General features: G+C 43.2%; 2 protein-coding genes across 2 annotated transcripts; one reads left to right on the top strand and one right to left on the bottom strand.

Moving 5' to 3' along the window:
- Window positions 1-95: 95 nt before the first annotated feature.
- gpx1b (glutathione peroxidase 1b) lies at window positions 96-2,189 on the bottom strand. Its single transcript, XM_029430894.1, has 2 exons — window positions 1,879-2,189; window positions 96-783 (listed from the first exon to the last, which is right to left on the bottom strand). The coding sequence occupies exons 1-2, from the start codon at window positions 2,092-2,094 to the stop codon at window positions 433-435; spliced, it is 567 nt and encodes a 188-aa protein (XP_029286754.1). The 5' UTR covers window positions 2,095-2,189; the 3' UTR covers window positions 96-432.
- A 970-nt stretch (window positions 2,190-3,159) lies between these two features.
- fancd2 (FA complementation group D2) lies at window positions 3,160-17,356 on the top strand. The gene is made up of 44 exons (XM_029432681.1): window positions 3,160-3,251; window positions 3,486-3,546; window positions 4,228-4,362; window positions 4,449-4,516; window positions 4,748-4,854; window positions 5,024-5,084; window positions 5,249-5,301; window positions 5,380-5,458; window positions 5,637-5,761; window positions 5,843-5,930; window positions 6,127-6,231; window positions 6,345-6,445; window positions 6,546-6,657; window positions 6,747-6,782; window positions 7,125-7,271; window positions 7,368-7,502; window positions 7,603-7,734; window positions 7,901-8,008; window positions 8,480-8,589; window positions 8,670-8,724; window positions 8,968-9,087; window positions 9,644-9,717; window positions 9,822-9,965; window positions 10,127-10,227; window positions 10,336-10,451; window positions 10,532-10,640; window positions 10,848-10,943; window positions 11,031-11,122; window positions 11,206-11,361; window positions 11,750-11,866; window positions 12,075-12,203; window positions 12,320-12,438; window positions 12,563-12,673; window positions 12,835-12,965; window positions 13,062-13,161; window positions 13,734-13,856; window positions 14,095-14,188; window positions 14,378-14,449; window positions 14,559-14,597; window positions 14,689-14,763; window positions 15,210-15,284; window positions 15,477-15,623; window positions 15,702-15,800; window positions 16,875-17,356. The coding sequence occupies exons 2-44, from the start codon at window positions 3,486-3,488 to the stop codon at window positions 16,959-16,961; spliced, it is 4,344 nt and encodes a 1,447-aa protein (XP_029288541.1). The 5' UTR covers window positions 3,160-3,251; the 3' UTR covers window positions 16,962-17,356.
- Window positions 17,357-17,661: the final 305 nt, after the last annotated feature.

The raw sequence follows: 17,661 nt of genomic DNA, 5'->3' as shown, positions 1-17,661 counted from the left end.
TTTGGCCTTTAACATGGAGTTTGAATTAAAACATATTAAGGGTAATCTAAATTATTAGGGTCTAAAATGTTACCATAATTTCAGAGAGGCAAATGTTTGAAAATATACATTTATTGGTCCTGTTAAAACACAACTTTGCTTTACATGCACACATTGCAGCTGAAAACATTCAGCCTTTTACATTTCATCAGATACCCTCCTCACAACGAGTTGGTTTCAGAGGATGCCTTCATTTAGTAAAAGAACAGAATACAGCCATCATCGTATACAAGAGAGCACAGGTGGTCTGGAATAGTGTCGTACACCATCTACAGAAGCTATGGAGGGAAAAACTATGAGCCCAAAGGTGAACCGAAGGTCACACACATTGTGGCTGAAAAGCTGGTGCAAGTGGAAGCTGTGAGGTGTACAACACTTTGTAGGACAGCTTCTTTACTTTGCCTGGCTGAGGAGCTTCTTGATGTCTCCCTCGATGGCGCTGGTGAGGAACTTCCTGCTGTAGCGCTTAAACGGCACTCCATCTGACCCGATGAGGAACTTCTCGAAGTTCCAGGCCACGTCGTTCCTGCAGACCGGGCTCCACATGATTAACTTGGGGTCATTAATCAGGGCGACTGGGTCGTCGCTGGGGAATGGGAGATTTTCCCTCAGGAACACAAACAGAGGATGGGCATCTTTCCCGTTCACATCAACTTTCTCCAGGAGCTGAATCTTTGGCTGGAAACCATTTCCGGGACGGATGTACTTCAGAGAGAGGAGGATTTCCTCATTCTTGCAGTTCTCCTGCATGGGTTGATCAGAAGACTGTGTCATTGTGTGATGAGGAAGCAGACCGGTTCAATACAAGGAGTGACCTTGATAAAGTCTAACATGGCATGATGTCTCTATAGACATTTATTACGAATGTATAATGATGTTTTGAGAGGGAAGTGAACAGCAAACATTTAACAATAGAGATTTAAAAATTAGAACAAGTGGAGTGAAAAACCACCAATATTACAAGTTCAATACCAGTTTGTATTAACCCACACAAGGTTTTTAATTGTTGAGAACAAATTTATTAATGGCTAATAAAGAATTTGATGTTTTACGGATCGGTATCTTATCAGCAAACTATTCTAACGCACAACTATCTTCTGGTATGGCAAGTTGTGAGCCCACAGATTGACTCAAGGAATCCTCTTTCAATAGATTGCTTTGTCTTGTTATCTGGGTGTTTCCTAAAGAGAACCCCTCCCCCTAGACTGTTTAACTTCCTGCTTATTATTTGAACCATCATGTCTGTAACTCTATTAATGAGTTACTTATATCGATGCCATAAACACTGAGTTAATAAATGACATAGATTGTATTGAGTGCATTGTAATGGTGAAGCAGAATAAATTGCATGCATTACGTTACAAGAAACAATTTAAAAACTAGTAAGTATGTGTTTTGTTACTCAATAACCCTACCACAACTTCCTATTTCTAAATATCTCAGCAGACAGATGCATCCTTGACCTATAGGTTTACTTTTCAAATGTTCAAGTTGAGATAATGTAGCTAATAATGTACTTGGATTACTCTGTCTGTAGCAGTTACAAACTGAGTAAATATAAGACTAAAGCTCAAACAAGTTAAGTACACTTGGATATGTAAAGCAAGTCTGAAACTCCTTCCATTTGTACAAAGCAATTATAATTTACAATAGTTCTACTACGTTGTATAATTATTGTTTTATAATGTAACCTTGAGAGTCTAAAAGCAAGTGTGCTATTTTGGAGGAAATACAATTAGTAGTTAAATAAAAACAATACATACAAAATACATATAACCCCAGTGTGTCTGAAAGTCGACAATAGAGCAGGCCTGGTGGATATAACGTTCATTTCCTCACCTGATGACCGAACTGGTTGCAGGGAACTCCCAGGATCACGAGCCCCTTGCCGGCGTACCGCTCGTGGAGCTCGTTCATCTGGGTGTAATCCCTGGTGGTCGTACCTCAGAGAGACGCAACATTCTCAATAAGGACTACCTTGCCCTGTAGGGAGGCGAAATTAAACGTTTCTCCCGTCAATAGTTTGGCCGAGAGCTCGTAAAATTTCGCAGCCATTTTTTCTATTCTTGATAATTATCCCTTTGATAAGAGTCACACTGTTTCCTTTTATTTCTGAGAGTTGCTCTGCCTGCTTCAGCGTCTTAAACAACCTGTGACATATGGTCAGAGATCTTGTATTTGGTTGTCAAGATAGTTCACACCTTGCAGCCTGTGGGACGGCCGAGTGGAACATACACAGTACCATTACAGCCAGGACTGATAAACCTACATGCACTCATAGTACTATGTCAACATTATTAAATACATAACTAAAGAGGTGGGTAAATAATCAATGCACTTTATTGTTGCCCCCCAGATCACATAAGAAGGATGATAGACTTTTTTGCACCTGTTATGACACAAGTGTGTGTGTGCGTGTGTGTGTGTGTGTGTGTGTGTGTGTGTGTGTGTGTGTGTGTGTGTGTGTGTGCGTGTGTGTGTGCGCGTGTGTTTATGGGGCAGTGGCATGCACTTTGCGAAGTACACTTAATTATGAATATCAAGACAGTGTTGTTCACTTAACAACAAGGTTATTAATTCAGCTGCACGATAGCTGCTACGGCACTGTAGCTTGTAAAGAGCACCCTGCTCTCGTTTGAAAACAAAACTGCTCCTTAAATTCATAAATCATAACGTTACTGGGCTAAAATGTTATGAGCGAACCATGCGAGGCGAAGAAGGAGGAAGGTAGCAGTGAAGCCTCTCGATCAACTGTACACTCTTTGATGTGGTTGTGCATGTTTCTGCTTACGGCGTATCCCGGAGAAATCTTCGTGACTAAACAAGTAGACAGAATCTTAACCCCGCCCACCAACGGACAAACGTTTTATATATACAGTATACGTCACCAGACACTTAGAGACCGTCTAAAACACGTTGTAATCATTGTAGCGTTGAACCACTGACACTTTCTTTTAATGGCACAACATATATTTCTGTCAACAGACTAAGCTTATGAAGGAGCTATTTATTAAATGAATAGTTGCTTTATTTGATTATTCTCGGTCGTATTAGGTTTTTATTTGTCGCTGTTACCCCCTGTTACCTGAACGCCACAAAGATGACCCCTAACTGCTTGATGACGTGCAAAGCACGTTGGCGCGGAAGTTTGTTTTGTGGCTTGTGTGTTGGGTCGTGATATCGTCGTCTGTGGGTTCGTCTGTTTAATAAACGTATGTTTCACTTCTATCATTCTGAATGATTCAACGACATAACCTCGATGTCACGTCGCATACTTAAAGTATCTCATGTTTGTGTTATAGTTGTTGAATTACTGGACGAGCTAGCACTCTAGCCACATAGTATGTTGCTGGTCCTCAGTGAAGTTGACTTATTAGCTTGTTTGCGACTGTGTCTGCCAGCATGGTGCAGCTATTAAAAACCTTCTGTCCTTTGTATTTCTTCAGATGATGCGTAAAAAGCGACGCTCCACTGCGGATAAAGCACAGGAAGCTACTACGACCACTAGTAAGTGCATATCTATGTGTCAGTACAGGGTTTCCAGGTGAAGTTCACCATCTTGCCCACTATGATATCCATATTCCCAGATCCTTCTCCCATTGCAACGTTAACTATATATATTTTATATTGAGAGCAAAGTATCACAGAAGTCTGACAGGACCATTGCATGTTTGACACCAACCTCTCTCTCTCTCTCTCTCTCTCTCTCTCTCTCTCTCTCTCTCTCTCTGTCTCTCCTCTCTCGTCTCTCGCTCTCTGTCTCTCTCGCTGTCTGTCTCTCTCTCTCTCTCTTTCTCTCGCTCTCGCTGTCTGTCTCTCTCTCTCTGTCTCTCTCGCTGTCTGTCTCTCTCTCTCTCTCTGGCTCTCTCTCTCTCTCTCTCTCTGGCTCTCTCTCTCTCTCTCTCTCTCTCTGTCTCTCGCTCTCGCTGTCTCTCCCTCTCGCTGTCTGTCTGTCTCTGTCTCTCTCTGTCTCTCCCTCTCTGTCTCTCTCGCTGTCTGTCTCTCTCTGTCTCTCTCGCTGTGTCTCTCTCTCTCTCTCTGTCTCTCGCTCTCGCTGTCTCTCCCTCTCGCTGTCTGTCTGTCTCTGTCTCTCTCTGTCTCTCCCTCTCTGTCTCTCTCGCTGTCTGTCTCTCTCTGTCTCTCTCTGTCTCTCTCTCTCTCTCTCTCTCTCTCTCTCTCTCTCTCTAGAAGCAAAGAAGAGTCGCAACACTGGTCGCCAAACAAAGGACCCTGCTCCAGAAGAGACGAATGAAAGTGTATTCGGCGTGTTCCTTCGAGAGGCAGGTGTCATCTTGAAACAAGGTGGCACATCCAATGAGATTGGTAAACACAGTCAATCCAGGTTTCACAACATACAAGACAGTTTTTCCACTTCTGATTCTTCTTATCTTTATCTTTTCCCCCTCTAGCTGTCGACCAAGTAGTTTTCCAAAAAAGGATACAGAAACAACTACGGAAGAGTCCCAGGTATCCTGGGGTAAGTGTAGGCACTCAGGCTGTGTATTGGCAACTTGTTCTGTATTGGTAAACTGTTCATTAAAAATCAATAGTGTTTTTGAGAATTGATACAGTATCACAAAACATTATATCCCAATATGATACCGTATCAATATTTACTCACACACACACACACACACACACACACCACCATCCCTATGCACGATCGAGGCATCACACAGTTATGCGTCACTGCCATTTCTTTGCTCAGATTGTACAGGAATTCACCACCGGATTGGAGTCTCATATCGAGGACCCTGAGCGGTTTAGGAACTGCCTTCTCCCATGTGTCCCAAGATTGTCTGATGGAGACTCCAGGTGACTGTTATAAAAACACTCAATGCTAATAGTGGCCACTTCAGGCAGAACTTTTAATTAATAAAGGGTCTTTTTCTGTCTGATTTAATTATTTGAGCTCCAGCAACGACCTAGAGCTTGTGTCAGCGGTCTGACTGTATGGTGTGACGTGTTTTCTTATGTGTTACAGTTGTGTCGGCTCATTCCAGGAAAGTCTGCTACGCATGCTGTTGGGGATCGAGATGCTGCAGGTCAGATTTTGCATAGATTCTGTCAAAGATAACCTTTCACACAGACTTAACACATTCAAAATATATGTTCTGCCGTGAGGCAAATGCAAAATGTAGTGTTGAAAGTGTACATGTACAACGCATCTTCCACAGTCTTAACTTCTCCACTTTTCTTTTTCATGCAGACCTTCATCATTAACACGTTGCTCGAGAAACTCCCTGAATTTATGCTTGATGGGTCAGTATTTCACTTTACACCATTTGAACCATTTGATCCACTTTTCTTCTCAACGTCATCTCGTTCTGTCCTTCACAGTGCTGCAGACGGAGGGCTCAATATTCCTCACACAATTATTAACCAGTTTAAATGGCTCGACAGAGTTGTGGACAGCAAGGTAGTCATTTCTTTGATGATAGGTTGCATGTACAGTAGTCACAGCCATTACAGTTGTTAAACATGTTTTGTTTTTGCTGATCTGTACCATTAGACCTGTAATCATGCATTTCTTCCTGTCGGCCATCACACATTCCTAGATGTTGATGGGTTTATTTCTGCCCTCCTGATATTTGCAGGAGTTGGCAGCGAAGCTCATGGAGCTGGTGTCAGTAGCACCTGTGGAGGTTCAGCGGGACATCATCACCAGCCTGCCAGAGATACTGGATGACTCCCAGCACAATGATATAGCCAGAGAGCTCAAGTATGTGCAGTCAATCGCTACAGATCTGTGGTTGTTGTTCAGAGTTTATACTTACAGCTTCTTCATCCCTGTTCTCTGAAGCTCTTTACTCCAGGAGAACACTCAGCTGACTGTTCCCATCCTGGATGCCCTCTCTAGCCTGAACCTTAGTTCCTCATTACTTACTGAGGTATTGCACACGCACACACACACACACGCACACGCACACACACACACACACACACACACACACACACACACACACTAGTGTTGCAGTATGGAAACCTTTTCATATATTCAGAATCCATATGTATCAAAAATAATAGACACACACACACACACACACCCTGTGAGTGTCACTGAGTTGTTACTGTCTGCCCTCTCAGGTCCGTGGAGCCGTCATGGCCACTTTGGCTGCGGTGCAGCTGGAGGACCTACCTGTGGTGGTCAAGTTCCTCCTGCACTCTGTCTCAGCCTCTGATGCATGTGAGGTCAGAGCTCAGAGTCATGTCCACAGCATTTAAAAAATAGCAATTGTGTGCTGTGGTTGTTGCAGTACGTATATTTTGAAATGAAGAATGTGGCGTGTGTTTTCACTGTGTAGGTGGTGTGTAATCTTCGTAAAAAGCTGGAGTTGGAGCAGTGTGTTCTCCCTCCTGTGCTGCAGGCTTCCCAGAGCCGCATCAAAAGCAAAGGATCAGCAGCGTAGGACAACACAGATCCCCACTCACAATATACATCTGTGCATTTTGTCTTGATCTTGTCATCCTGAAGATTTAATCTGATAACTCTGCTTTTGGAACAGGTCGACTTCCACACCAGCAGCTGGCAGCAGCCAGGACAGCGTTGCTTTGATATTGGACGGCATCAAGTCAGCAGTGCGCTTCCAGAAAACCATATCTGAGGCTTGGCTCAAGGTATTCAATCAGTATTTAAGCCCCCTTGCTTAAATAGATGAATAAATGCTGATGCTTAATAAAACTTTTACTGTGTTGTTTTTCATTAGGCGATGGAGTCTGTGGATAATGAGGACGACCATAAGGTGAGCGTCATCTCCTCAGCTCAGGGTCTCCCCTGGTGACGGAGGGCTTAGATCCCACGCTGAGGGAGTCTAGACAATTAAGAAACATTATAAAAAAAACATTTTTGACAACAGTGTATGTAAATGAAGTCTGCAAAATGACTTTATTATTATTATTATTATTATATATTAGCATATATCCTACTGTATATTAACTATCATCTTCAAAACCAGTCAAGAAGTTTGGATGTGGACGAAATAGACATTTTGAAATCAAAGAAATGTAGCAACTGTGTCATATTTACAGTTTGTGTGTCTTTGGGGGTGTGACTCTACGTTTAAAAAAGTGCTCTGCCGTGTCAGGTCATAGATCTGCTGGTGCTGTTCATCCTCCACTCCACCAACGCCAACCAGAGCCGGCGGGGGGCGGAGAGGGTGCTGAAGGGGAAAGTGAGGTCTGGACTGATCCAGGAGGCTCTGCTCCAGAGGACCTTCAGGGACTATGCTCAGGTAGGTCAGACTGCAGACGTAGCCACTTTATTTTGTATACTGTCGTAGTCATTTGAATAACGTGTATTAATGAATGAATGAATGATGATTCTCCAGGTCATGCGAGGGTATTTCCCTTCCATCCTGGCTCTTGCTCAGAGTTCGCTGCGCTCCCCTGACCCTTGCGTGGTGCCCTTTGGAGGACACATGTACCGACACTCATTCACTGCTTTTGACTCTTACTGCCAACAGGTGGGTTTGGGATTCCTTTTTTAAAAACTCTGCACAAGTTTGTTTATCAAGTTTGTTTTTGCCGCGTTATCTCAATTCTGTCCTGTGTTATGTTTTATAGGAGGTGGTGGGCTCTTTGGTGACCCACGTGTGCAGTGGTGTGGGTGGGGAGGTGGACATGGCTCTGGAGCTGCTCTGCGGCCTCGTCACAGAAAAGCCCTCAGAAATGTCCCTGTATGCTGTTTTTGTCAAGGTGAGGAGGTGATCCATAGCTCTGCCACTGTAGCTGCCAATACACTGTAGAAATGAAATGTGAGCACAATATCTGTATGTACCAACAGCTTGTACCTGATACAAATGTTTAGTATTTAACCATTGTGTTTGGTTTAGTTTTTAACTGAGTACGATATTCTATACAGGGAATCTTGGACTACATGGACAACCTCACGCCGCAGCAGATCCGCAGGCTCTTCCACCTTCTGAGCAGACTGGCCTTTGGGCAACAGCAGCAGGGATCTCACATCCAGGTGCACATTCAGTCTTTTGTTTCTGCCTCTTCTTATCATCCTCTCACCTTTTTGGAGACCTCACCTCATGGGGTCTAGACACTGGGGGTGATGGGATGAAGGAAATGGACTTCTGATGAGCTCCACATGGGCACTGGATATGATGACTGGAGGTGAACGGGGGTGGAGGAGGGATATCACCTTAAAATGACGGCAACAGAGAGGACAACAGATTCTAAGTTTGACAGCAGCGACATGATTTTCTGTTGGAGATCGTGGCAAAAATCTAGTTGGTTAACTCAAAGAGTGGACGCCCGTAATCAGCTGATTAGAAGCAGCTGGAGGAGTGCGGGAGAGCACTGAGACTGAATGAAGCACAAAGGTCTTCCTGATTGAACTTACGCCGAGCTTCATCACACGCACTCGAAAAACCTAATGGAAAATTCTAAACTATTATATCCTTTCCTCTCTCGTTGTGTTTCTCCCCTTTAGGATGACATGCACATCGTGATCCGCAAACAGCTGTCCAGCACTGTGCCCAAGTACAAGCGCATTGGCATCATTGGTGCTGTTATGATTGTAGGCAGCATGGGGGCCTCCAGGTAAGAGCAGGCGGACGCAGGGTTGTTCATTCTGTCACTTTATCTCTATGTCTTGATCACACTCTCCGCCCCCCTCCCAGGCTTAAAGTGAAGGAGTCACAGAATGTGTCGTTACCCCAGGAGACGCTCAGACAGGTACACATTATTTTACTATCACTTTACTTGTGGCTTACAGTTAGTTAATAGCTACAATACTTAACTTCTGGTACATACAGACAACAGGAAGTTCCACATTTAGTGTTTTTATAGGCTGTGAGGAAGTATCATGAATGTAGATCGTATAAAACACTAAATACTTTCCTTTTACAACAGAGTGATTGCAACTGAAGGTGTCTGGTGTGCAGATATCCTCATGTATGTATGTTTCTCTCGCTGCAGGTGACGGCCCTGTTGGAGCTGGTGAAGTCCAGCAGTGAAAGCTCACCTGAGGCTGCAGCTCTGTACTATGACGAACTGGCCAACCTGATCCTGACCTCTACCCTGGACCCCCAGGTGCAGGTGTGTCTCAATCAAACATTTAACATACTTCCTATCTCAATAGCTCCTCTTATTCCTCATAGGGAAAATGTGCTACCTTTTTTTATATGTCCAATCAGAGTTGATGATTGGACATTCCTCAGTGCGTGATATATTGACAGAGAAAGCTGCAAAATCTGTTCTTCCTGCATCCAGTGGCGTCATTTGAAGTGACAGTGACGTAGTTGGATGCAAAGAAGAACTACAGGCTATTTCAGCTGGGATTTCTAGTCTCTGACTATGGGTAGCCAGGGAACTTCCTCTTTCTCTTTGCTTGTATTGCACATTTGCGACGTTTTCAACAGCGAAAATGGCACCCTAAAACCTGACTGCACAGGGTGTGATGGACGAGGATACATTATAGTACATGTATAGCATGCACTGAGGAAATATTGCTTCAATTGGCTACATTTACCATCAACACTGATTGCACATCCACATAAAAGGTGGCCTTTAATTTATACATGTTTTGACATGCACCCAACGTAAGAGGCATGACTAAGCATTCTGGTTATCATTATTGTCCTCCTACCAACAGGAAACCATTGGAAAGAGTGTCCTAGATGACTTCCAGGATGACTTTGTGATGGATCTAGGGCCCGAAATATCGGGGTTAGTGATGGACAGCTGGCAGCATAAGAAATGACTCGCTTTTAATGTACTTTTATTTATTCCTATAACCACTGTCATTAATCCCTCCACCCTGTGTGTCTCAGTTCCTTTCCCTTTACTCCCCGTGTGATATACAACCTTGATGATGACGAGAGTCAGGGAGGCATTGCCATCAACCTGCTGCCTCTACTGGCCAAAGACGTCCAGAACAAAGGAGAGCAGCAGCGTCAAACCCAGAAGACACACAAGTGAGTCGCCCCACTCCCACCCCCTCGAAACAGTTCTGAAGAATCGAGGATGTATTTCGCTCGCAGTCGAGTCAGATGCACAAGTTCAGTTTATTTTCTAATATCCTACAAACATGCATGTAATCAACGAGAGGGTTTCTTTTTGTGTTTTGTGGGGGCAGGCGAGTGTCTCCTCTCTGTCTGTCTCCATTCTTTCGCCTCCTGAGACTCTGTGAGGAGAAACAGCACCAGGGAGACCTGGAGGAGATCGACGCCCTGCTAGGTGAGCAAGTGGAAGTTCACACATTTCTCCTGAGACAGTTTGTTCTGTCATTTCTATGGCTGTAAAGATAATTTGTGAACGTGTGTTTCTAAATGTGCTGGCACACAGGCTGCCCTCTGATCCTAACTGACATGGATGTGTTAGAGAAAATGGAGAGCCTGTCAAAAGCTGAGAGGGAGTTCCTCTGTACTTTGCTGTTTCACACCATCAACTGGTTCAGAGAGGTAACTGCATGGGATTTGATTTGTACAACACTTTTCTTAAAGAGCAGGAGATGTGTGACTTTAGCCGTGTTCTGCGATAGGTCATAAATGCATTCTGTGGACAAAAAGAAACGGAGATGAAGATGAAAGTGATGACCCGTCTGCAGAACATCACCTACCTTCAGACACTGTTGGAGAGGGCTTTGGCAGGTGAGGTTTTGATCCATCAACACTGGCCTGTATGTGCATCCTCACACAGGCCAGCCTTATCTGTATTTATTATTGAGGCTTCTTTGTTTTTGTAGGAAAGTATGAATTCACATGTAAGCAAATCCAAATCTACTCATTTTGCCATGTGATATCAATTCTACTAAAGATTTCCAAATAATGATTCTCTTTCTTTGATGTGCGTTTCAGGAACTCCTGGTTATGTTCCACCTGTTGCCAACTTTGATGGAGAAAGCACAGATGTGGTTATTCTTAGTTCTGCTGCTCCTGTGAAGACAAAGAAAGGTAACCGTGGCCAACAGAAGATGTTTCACTCCACGTTAATGAAACCAAGTACTCCGAATAAGGGAATAAATACTCACTGTTATTTAGATGGCGCAGGAAAGAAGAGAAAGGCCCCCGCTAAGAATTCCTCAGAGAGCAGCTCTCAGCTTGAGGAGACTGAAGCAGACAAAACCCTGCAGGTGAACCTCTCGTATTAATCTCTTTTTTTATTTCTTTTTTTATGCAACCAAGATTAAAACATGTGCTTGTGCTTGTGCTGAAGGAGCAACCAGAAAAGGAGAAAGAAAAGGAGGTCCGGCAAAGTGTCAGTCTGGTGTCCTACAGACAGTTTTTCAGGGAGCTGGACATGGAGGTTCTGAGTGTGCTGCAGTGTGGCTTGCTGTCCCGCTCACTGCTGGACTCTGAGCTCCAGACCAAGGTAAGGAAATTCTTGTGCCAGATATTGTTCAAAAGTTACAATAACATAAGTCTAAAGTGAATTAGACATAACACTAACACCAGTGTGTAATAGAATAATAAAAGTAAGACTCGTATTAAAATAGAACATTAATATTGCACACGATATTGAAAAAGTAATAGATTTAATAGTGTTAGTCGGGGTCCATCCGCTTACATGTAGACTGTATCCAGACCGCGGGACGTTGCTACCCAACCATCCTTTGACATCCAGATCACTTTTTGGAAGCAAGGGGTTTCATTTGGATTGTAGTGAAATCAATGTCTGTCATGCAGTCGTAAACTCCAGCACACACTCAGGCACCACATACATGGACGCATAACTCTTCTAATACTCCTACATGATTAAGGTGCAAGAGGAGGTTCTGCTGGGTCCCGCTGAGCTGGTGTTCCTGCTGGAGGACATGCTTCGCAAACTGGAGTTCAGTCTGACGGCTGCCCCTGCCAAGAGAACCCCTTTCTTTAAGGTGCAGAGAAAAGCCGGCGCATACAGTGATAGATGCAAATCAGAAGGAAAGCTTTCGTAGTGTGGAGATGTGCAGGTCTTGTTAATATTTATTATGCTTTTCTGAGAGTCTGTCCGTAGTCATGATATTGATATTTAGTAACAACTGTATAAAACTAATACGCAGGTATAAGATGAGACTAAACTCAATGACACATCTTCTGGTGCAGGCGAGGACTGATAAGAGCGTGGGCTTCTCCCATCTACAACAGAAGAGCTCCAAGGATATTGCTTCCTGCTGCGTCCAGCTGCTGCCCACCCTCTGCTCACACCTGGAGAACTGCCACAACCATTTTCAGGTACAAACGCAAGCAATCTGTAGATACTAGTGAAAGACCTTGACTCTTTCTTCCAGTTGTCTATAAAAACAAAAAGTGCTCTGTGGTTGTATACATCTGTGCATTCTTGTTCTCAGACACTGCTGTCTGAGAACAACGGCGTTGTGGACGGACCTGCCACAGATGTTCAGGAGCACCAGCGGATGTCATCCGGCTATCAGCTGCTCCTGCAGATCCTGAACACCACCTTCAGCTGGTCAGCACCACTGACTTTAATCTTTTAACTCTATAAAATGTCAGAGCAGTATGCCTCTGGAGGAGTCCGTCTGTCTGGCTTCTGTTGAGTTTTGTCTCTGAAATGATGTATTTGTATTTGTCAGGTCTGGATTCAGCCAGCCGGGACAGCGGAGCTTACTGAAGAAGGCTCTGGGAGTTTTGGCTGAACGACTAAAAGAGGAAAGTGCTGAGTTGAACCTGGAGCAGCTTGTAAAGTGAGTGATGAAGCTTAAGACTTTAAAGGATCTATGATGTAGTAAATACAGCATCCTTTTTGCTCTGAAAGACAGAACAGCACAATTCTCCAAATAACTGAATAAAGAGACACTTTTTTTGTTTTGTTCATGACTTTAGTTGTGTTCTGGCTCTGTTTTAGACACAGCTTTAAGTACCTGATGAACTTCTCCAGCACAATGCCAAGTCTCGGCACAGCCCTGTGTCTCTCCCGGCTTCTGTCCACCGTGTCAGAGAAAGGAGGGAACCCTGCTGCCTACAGAGAGCAGACCGGTCAGTCACGACGGTCACGACATGCTGCCTCGCTTAATTCAACTCACCTGCTATCCAATGGACTATGATGATAAAATGCCTGATTTTTCTTTCTAGCTTCTCTTGCAAAACAATTCCTGAGCCAAGTCTGGGTGACGGCCAGCGGAGAGAGGGAGCGAGGGATCAAATTCAATGAAGCACTTCACACTCTCCTAAAGTGGGTCTGCATGTCAGAAATGGCCGTCTTGCACACAACAAAGCAGCTTGCAAAAATGATAGAAAGCAACCAACCTGATGCGTTAGCAATGCGTTTTAGTTTATCACACGTATATTGGTATTTGTATATATGATCGACAGATGTAAGTACAGAAATCATGTTTTACAAAAACTATGATCAGCCGATTTCTTACGGTCTGAAATACCTAAACTGGTTACAGCCTTAAAACTCCAGTATTGTTTGGGCTCTAGCGTGTGTGAACTATTCACACTAAGTCACTAAAGTAAAGGTTATTTATCAAAGGATATAATTGATTTGTATAAAGAGCATCATCTCGAAAGAACCTTCAGAAACATTGTGTTCTTATAACTTGTGTTATTCGCATTGCAAACCAGTTCAGTGCTGTCAGCAAACACAGCTGACACAACAATAATTACACAACACTGACCACCGCAACACATCAATGTTAAAGCATCACTTTGTATTACCATATATGGTAGTGTCACAATTGTGAACAAGCATCTACATGTTTTTAATTATGTATGTATTTGTCTTTTCTCCTCTCGCTGCAGAATTTACCTGGAGCACGTCGACGATGTTCTGAAGGCAGTGGAGGAAATAGCTGGAGAAGGAATCCCCGAGCTCATCAACGCATCAAAAGATGAGAGCTCTGCATCGTGGCCCACTCTCAGCAGGTAGATCCTCATCAGTTCAATGTGTTCAGGTATCTCACAGCTAAATGGAAGGATTGTGAGTCAGCGATTTTACAAAAGTATCTTAGATTGCAGTTAGATTGATCCATGTGCTCGTGCCGTACAGCGATTTCGGCTAACTGTGCAAACAATGAATGAACAGTCATCACAGTAACGAGTATATTTATCCGTATCGTTATGGTTTTGTTGTTCATTCTTCCATTATTTCCTTCTCTCTCAGGCAGACCTTTCTGGTGTTTTACAAAGTGTTAATGTCAGAGCTGGAAAAGGCCACCAGGAAGATTCCTGCTTGCAAAGTCAGTGACAACGCTGAGGTCAGCCACTAGGTGTCGCACTACACAATGTGTTTCCATGCATGCAGTATAACTTTAAAGCTCAATATAATCAGAGCCAGTAAACACTACTAAGCTTCTACTAAAAAAAAAAAGGTGCAAGTCAACATTTATACTTAATTATTCACACAAGTGAGACCGTACTTTGTCTCTGTGTGTTTCTCCTTCAAGGCTCAGAGTGAGAAGCTGCTGACATGGAACCTGGCGGTCAGAGAGTTTCATATCCTGGTCAACCTGGTTAAGGTCTGTTAGCGTGATATTTGCACGGACTTTGACATATTTTCATTCGTACTGCAGGTTAAATTAGAAGTGCAGTTTTTCTAATATTTATTCCTCTCATCTCTTCTTACAGGTGTTTGATTCTAGGCCGGTGCTCATCGTGTGCCTAAAGGTGAGTTGGCTGTGCGTGCGGACAAAGATTTGACCTTGAAGTGAAACTGCTATGATTTCATATTAACTGATTATAATGTTGTTCTTGAAAGTATGGCCGCCTTTTCCTGGAGTCCTTCCTGAAGTTGGGGATGCCACTTCTGGATAACAGTTTCAAAAGGCACATGGTATGCATGAACTCTTGTCACCTAATACAGCCAGTGTATTCCTCATTAAGCTGAACGCTAACGCTTGTCCTTGACACACAACTACAGTACACTTTACTCAAAGGAATTTGCCCTCAGCCTTATTTAATAAAAGCAAAATAAACAAGAGCTGCAACGATTAGTTCAGCCTCTCAAATAAGGAGATTTCCTGCTTTTCTCTGTTTCTATATAACAAACTAAATATCTTTTGGGTGTCATCACATCATCTTTACCTCGGAGTAACTGGGATGGACATTTTTAGAGACCAAACTATTTATCGAGAAAGAATTCTGGAGATGAATCGATTCTGAAAAGAATCGTTAGTTGCAGCCCTAATTCAAACATGGGTTGACACTACAGCATGGAGAAGCTCAGAAGGAGATTCTGTGTTGTGACTGTGTGTGATGCATTGTTTCCTCTTTTTTAAGGAGGATGTCCAGAGCCTGCTAAAAACCTTCCAGCTCAGCACCCGGCAGCTGCATCACATGTGCGGACATTCTAAGGTAGCTACATATCACACAATTACACTGCAGGTCATTTAGCAGACGCTCTTATCCAGAGCAACTCAGAGTTAAGTGCGCGATGTGTGTCTCTCTGCATGTACTGATGCCAAATCTAACAATCCGGGAGTACGAACTATTAGAAGAATTGTGTTCTGGTGTTCTGTAGCCTTATCATAATGTGTTGCTGCGCAGATGCACCAGGATACAAGCCTGACCAACCACGTACCAGCCTTAAAGAAGAGCCTGGAGCTGTTTGTTTACAGAGTGAAGGCCATGCTGACGCTCAACAACTGTCAGGAGGCATTTTGGATTGGCAACCTGAAGAATCGCAACCTGAAGGTACACCGTTACTGGATTTGTATTATGTGTTCAACATATTTGAGTCAATTGCCTAAAGGAACGATATATATGCTGCAGGGTGAAGAGATTCTTTCTCAGCGGTCACAAGGAAGTGAGGAGGAGGAGGAGGAGGAGGAGGAACGTTCACAGCAGCCTCAGGAACAGTCAGAGCATGAGGTACCTGCCATTTCCAGTCATTACGTTCGCATTTGATACAGTTTAGACATTTCGTTGCTTGTGTTTTTCAGGTATAGTTATTTTTATGGATGAGATCTTTAACATGAGACAATATGACCTGGAGTTTACTACAATCAGCAGTGACTTCACCAAGAATTAGTTGACAAAACGTATTAAAACTGTGTAAAAACTACAGAGGTCATTGTTTTGACAATGTGTAAACTAATTATACTATAATAAGTATGAACTGTGGTGCGCTTCAACACGGCCTGGGAAGAATTTAGGAGAGTCTGCGTCATACAGCTAAATCAGTGAGTGCACCTTGTAAACAAAGAGGGGAACGAGGGGAAGGAAGAAAACCTTTTTTCTTAAAACTGAACAATGGATGTGAATAAATAATGTGTAAGTCAGCGTAAGCGGCTGAAAAGATTAGCCGGAGTGGGGACCACCACACAGGTTTTATTTGAAGGGGTAAGCAGCACACAGTCTTAATACAGTCAGTTATATAAACCGGCCAAACAACGTGCGTCCACTGCTGCGGAGTCGGTCATTACTTTGTGAAACCACACAGCTCCGTTAACAGCAGTTGTAACTTCACAGGTAAGTGGGCTGATAAGATAACTGTTGGAGGGTTAGTGGCAACACAGTTAACAGGGGAAACATCAGTTCCAAGACCCGAGGTTATGTAGTTTCTCTAAGTTTACCTGATGCTGCTTTGTGCGAGCAGGTTTACAGCTTCGTTATTTACCACTAATGGTTCAGGGCGTGCCCGTTCGGAACAGGCGGATTGCTTAGCTCCCGGGTTTACCTGCTGGCAGCGTTGTTTGGGGGCGTGTCTGTTCGGAGCCAGTGGCCATTGGAGCAAACTTTTGAGGGGCTAGCTATAGCAAAACTGAACCACATCTGGTGACAAGTCGATCAGATTAACGGTTCTCGAGAAATGCGAAGGATGCTCACACACACACACACACACACACACACACACACACACACACACACACACACACACACACACACACACACACTTACACACACACGATGTTTGCCAAATGTTTCTCATGTGCTTTCCATCAGGTCCAGGAGACTGACTCTGAGGAAAGTACGAAGGTCAACAGAAAGGAAGATGAGGATCAAGATGATATTATAGACGACTCCGACTAACGCAACAATAAACTCCTGGTTTTGATTTTAAACTTTGCTTTTGGGTCAACATCCATTTATGGATCACCTTTTGAAGTTTAAAATGCCAAGTTGTCGTGCCTTTTTACATTAACACTTTCTAAATGTATTGAATTCCGTTACTCAATGTGCAGGTATAGGATCGATAATATAAAATAGATCCAAGTCTTGTACTCTTACATATGTGGCAATAACACTTTAAGTACATACAATAAAAAGAGATGCAGTTATGTTGAAGACATGCCTAATAATTAGGTGTTTTCACATTAGGTAGGGTTCTGTGTTATGTTTGAATCCTTTTGTTTGCCAACAAAATAAAAAATATAGATTGTTGAGAGATTTGTCATTAAGTATTAAAACATATTTCAATTGCAAAACATTATGAATTCTTTTATTTTCTAATCTAGAATCTATTGTGGGTTTATAATGTGTGATTTCTTTGTTAGAAACCTCCCTTACTCATTTCGTTCCCCCATAACCACACTTACAATGACAAACAATAGTTCCAATGTTTGATATGAAGTGTATACTTTGTGGTTTGTAAGAAGGCTTTTGTTCACTCGCACATTGTTTCTGGAGAAATCCCATAAAGAGGGACGGCACTAATAAGCTCAAGTTTTATATAAAGGCAAGCTATCTTTTTTTAATACTTAGAGGTCATAGAAACTCATTTGTTAAAACA

The sequence above is a fragment of the Cottoperca gobio genome, chromosome 5 (assembly GCF_900634415.1).
Source record: "Cottoperca gobio chromosome 5, fCotGob3.1, whole genome shotgun sequence".
NCBI classification, from domain to species: Eukaryota; Metazoa; Chordata; class Actinopteri; order Perciformes; family Bovichtidae; genus Cottoperca; species Cottoperca gobio.
Note: the sequence above shows the minus strand (reverse complement) of the source record. Positions and strands in the feature narration are given on the sequence as shown.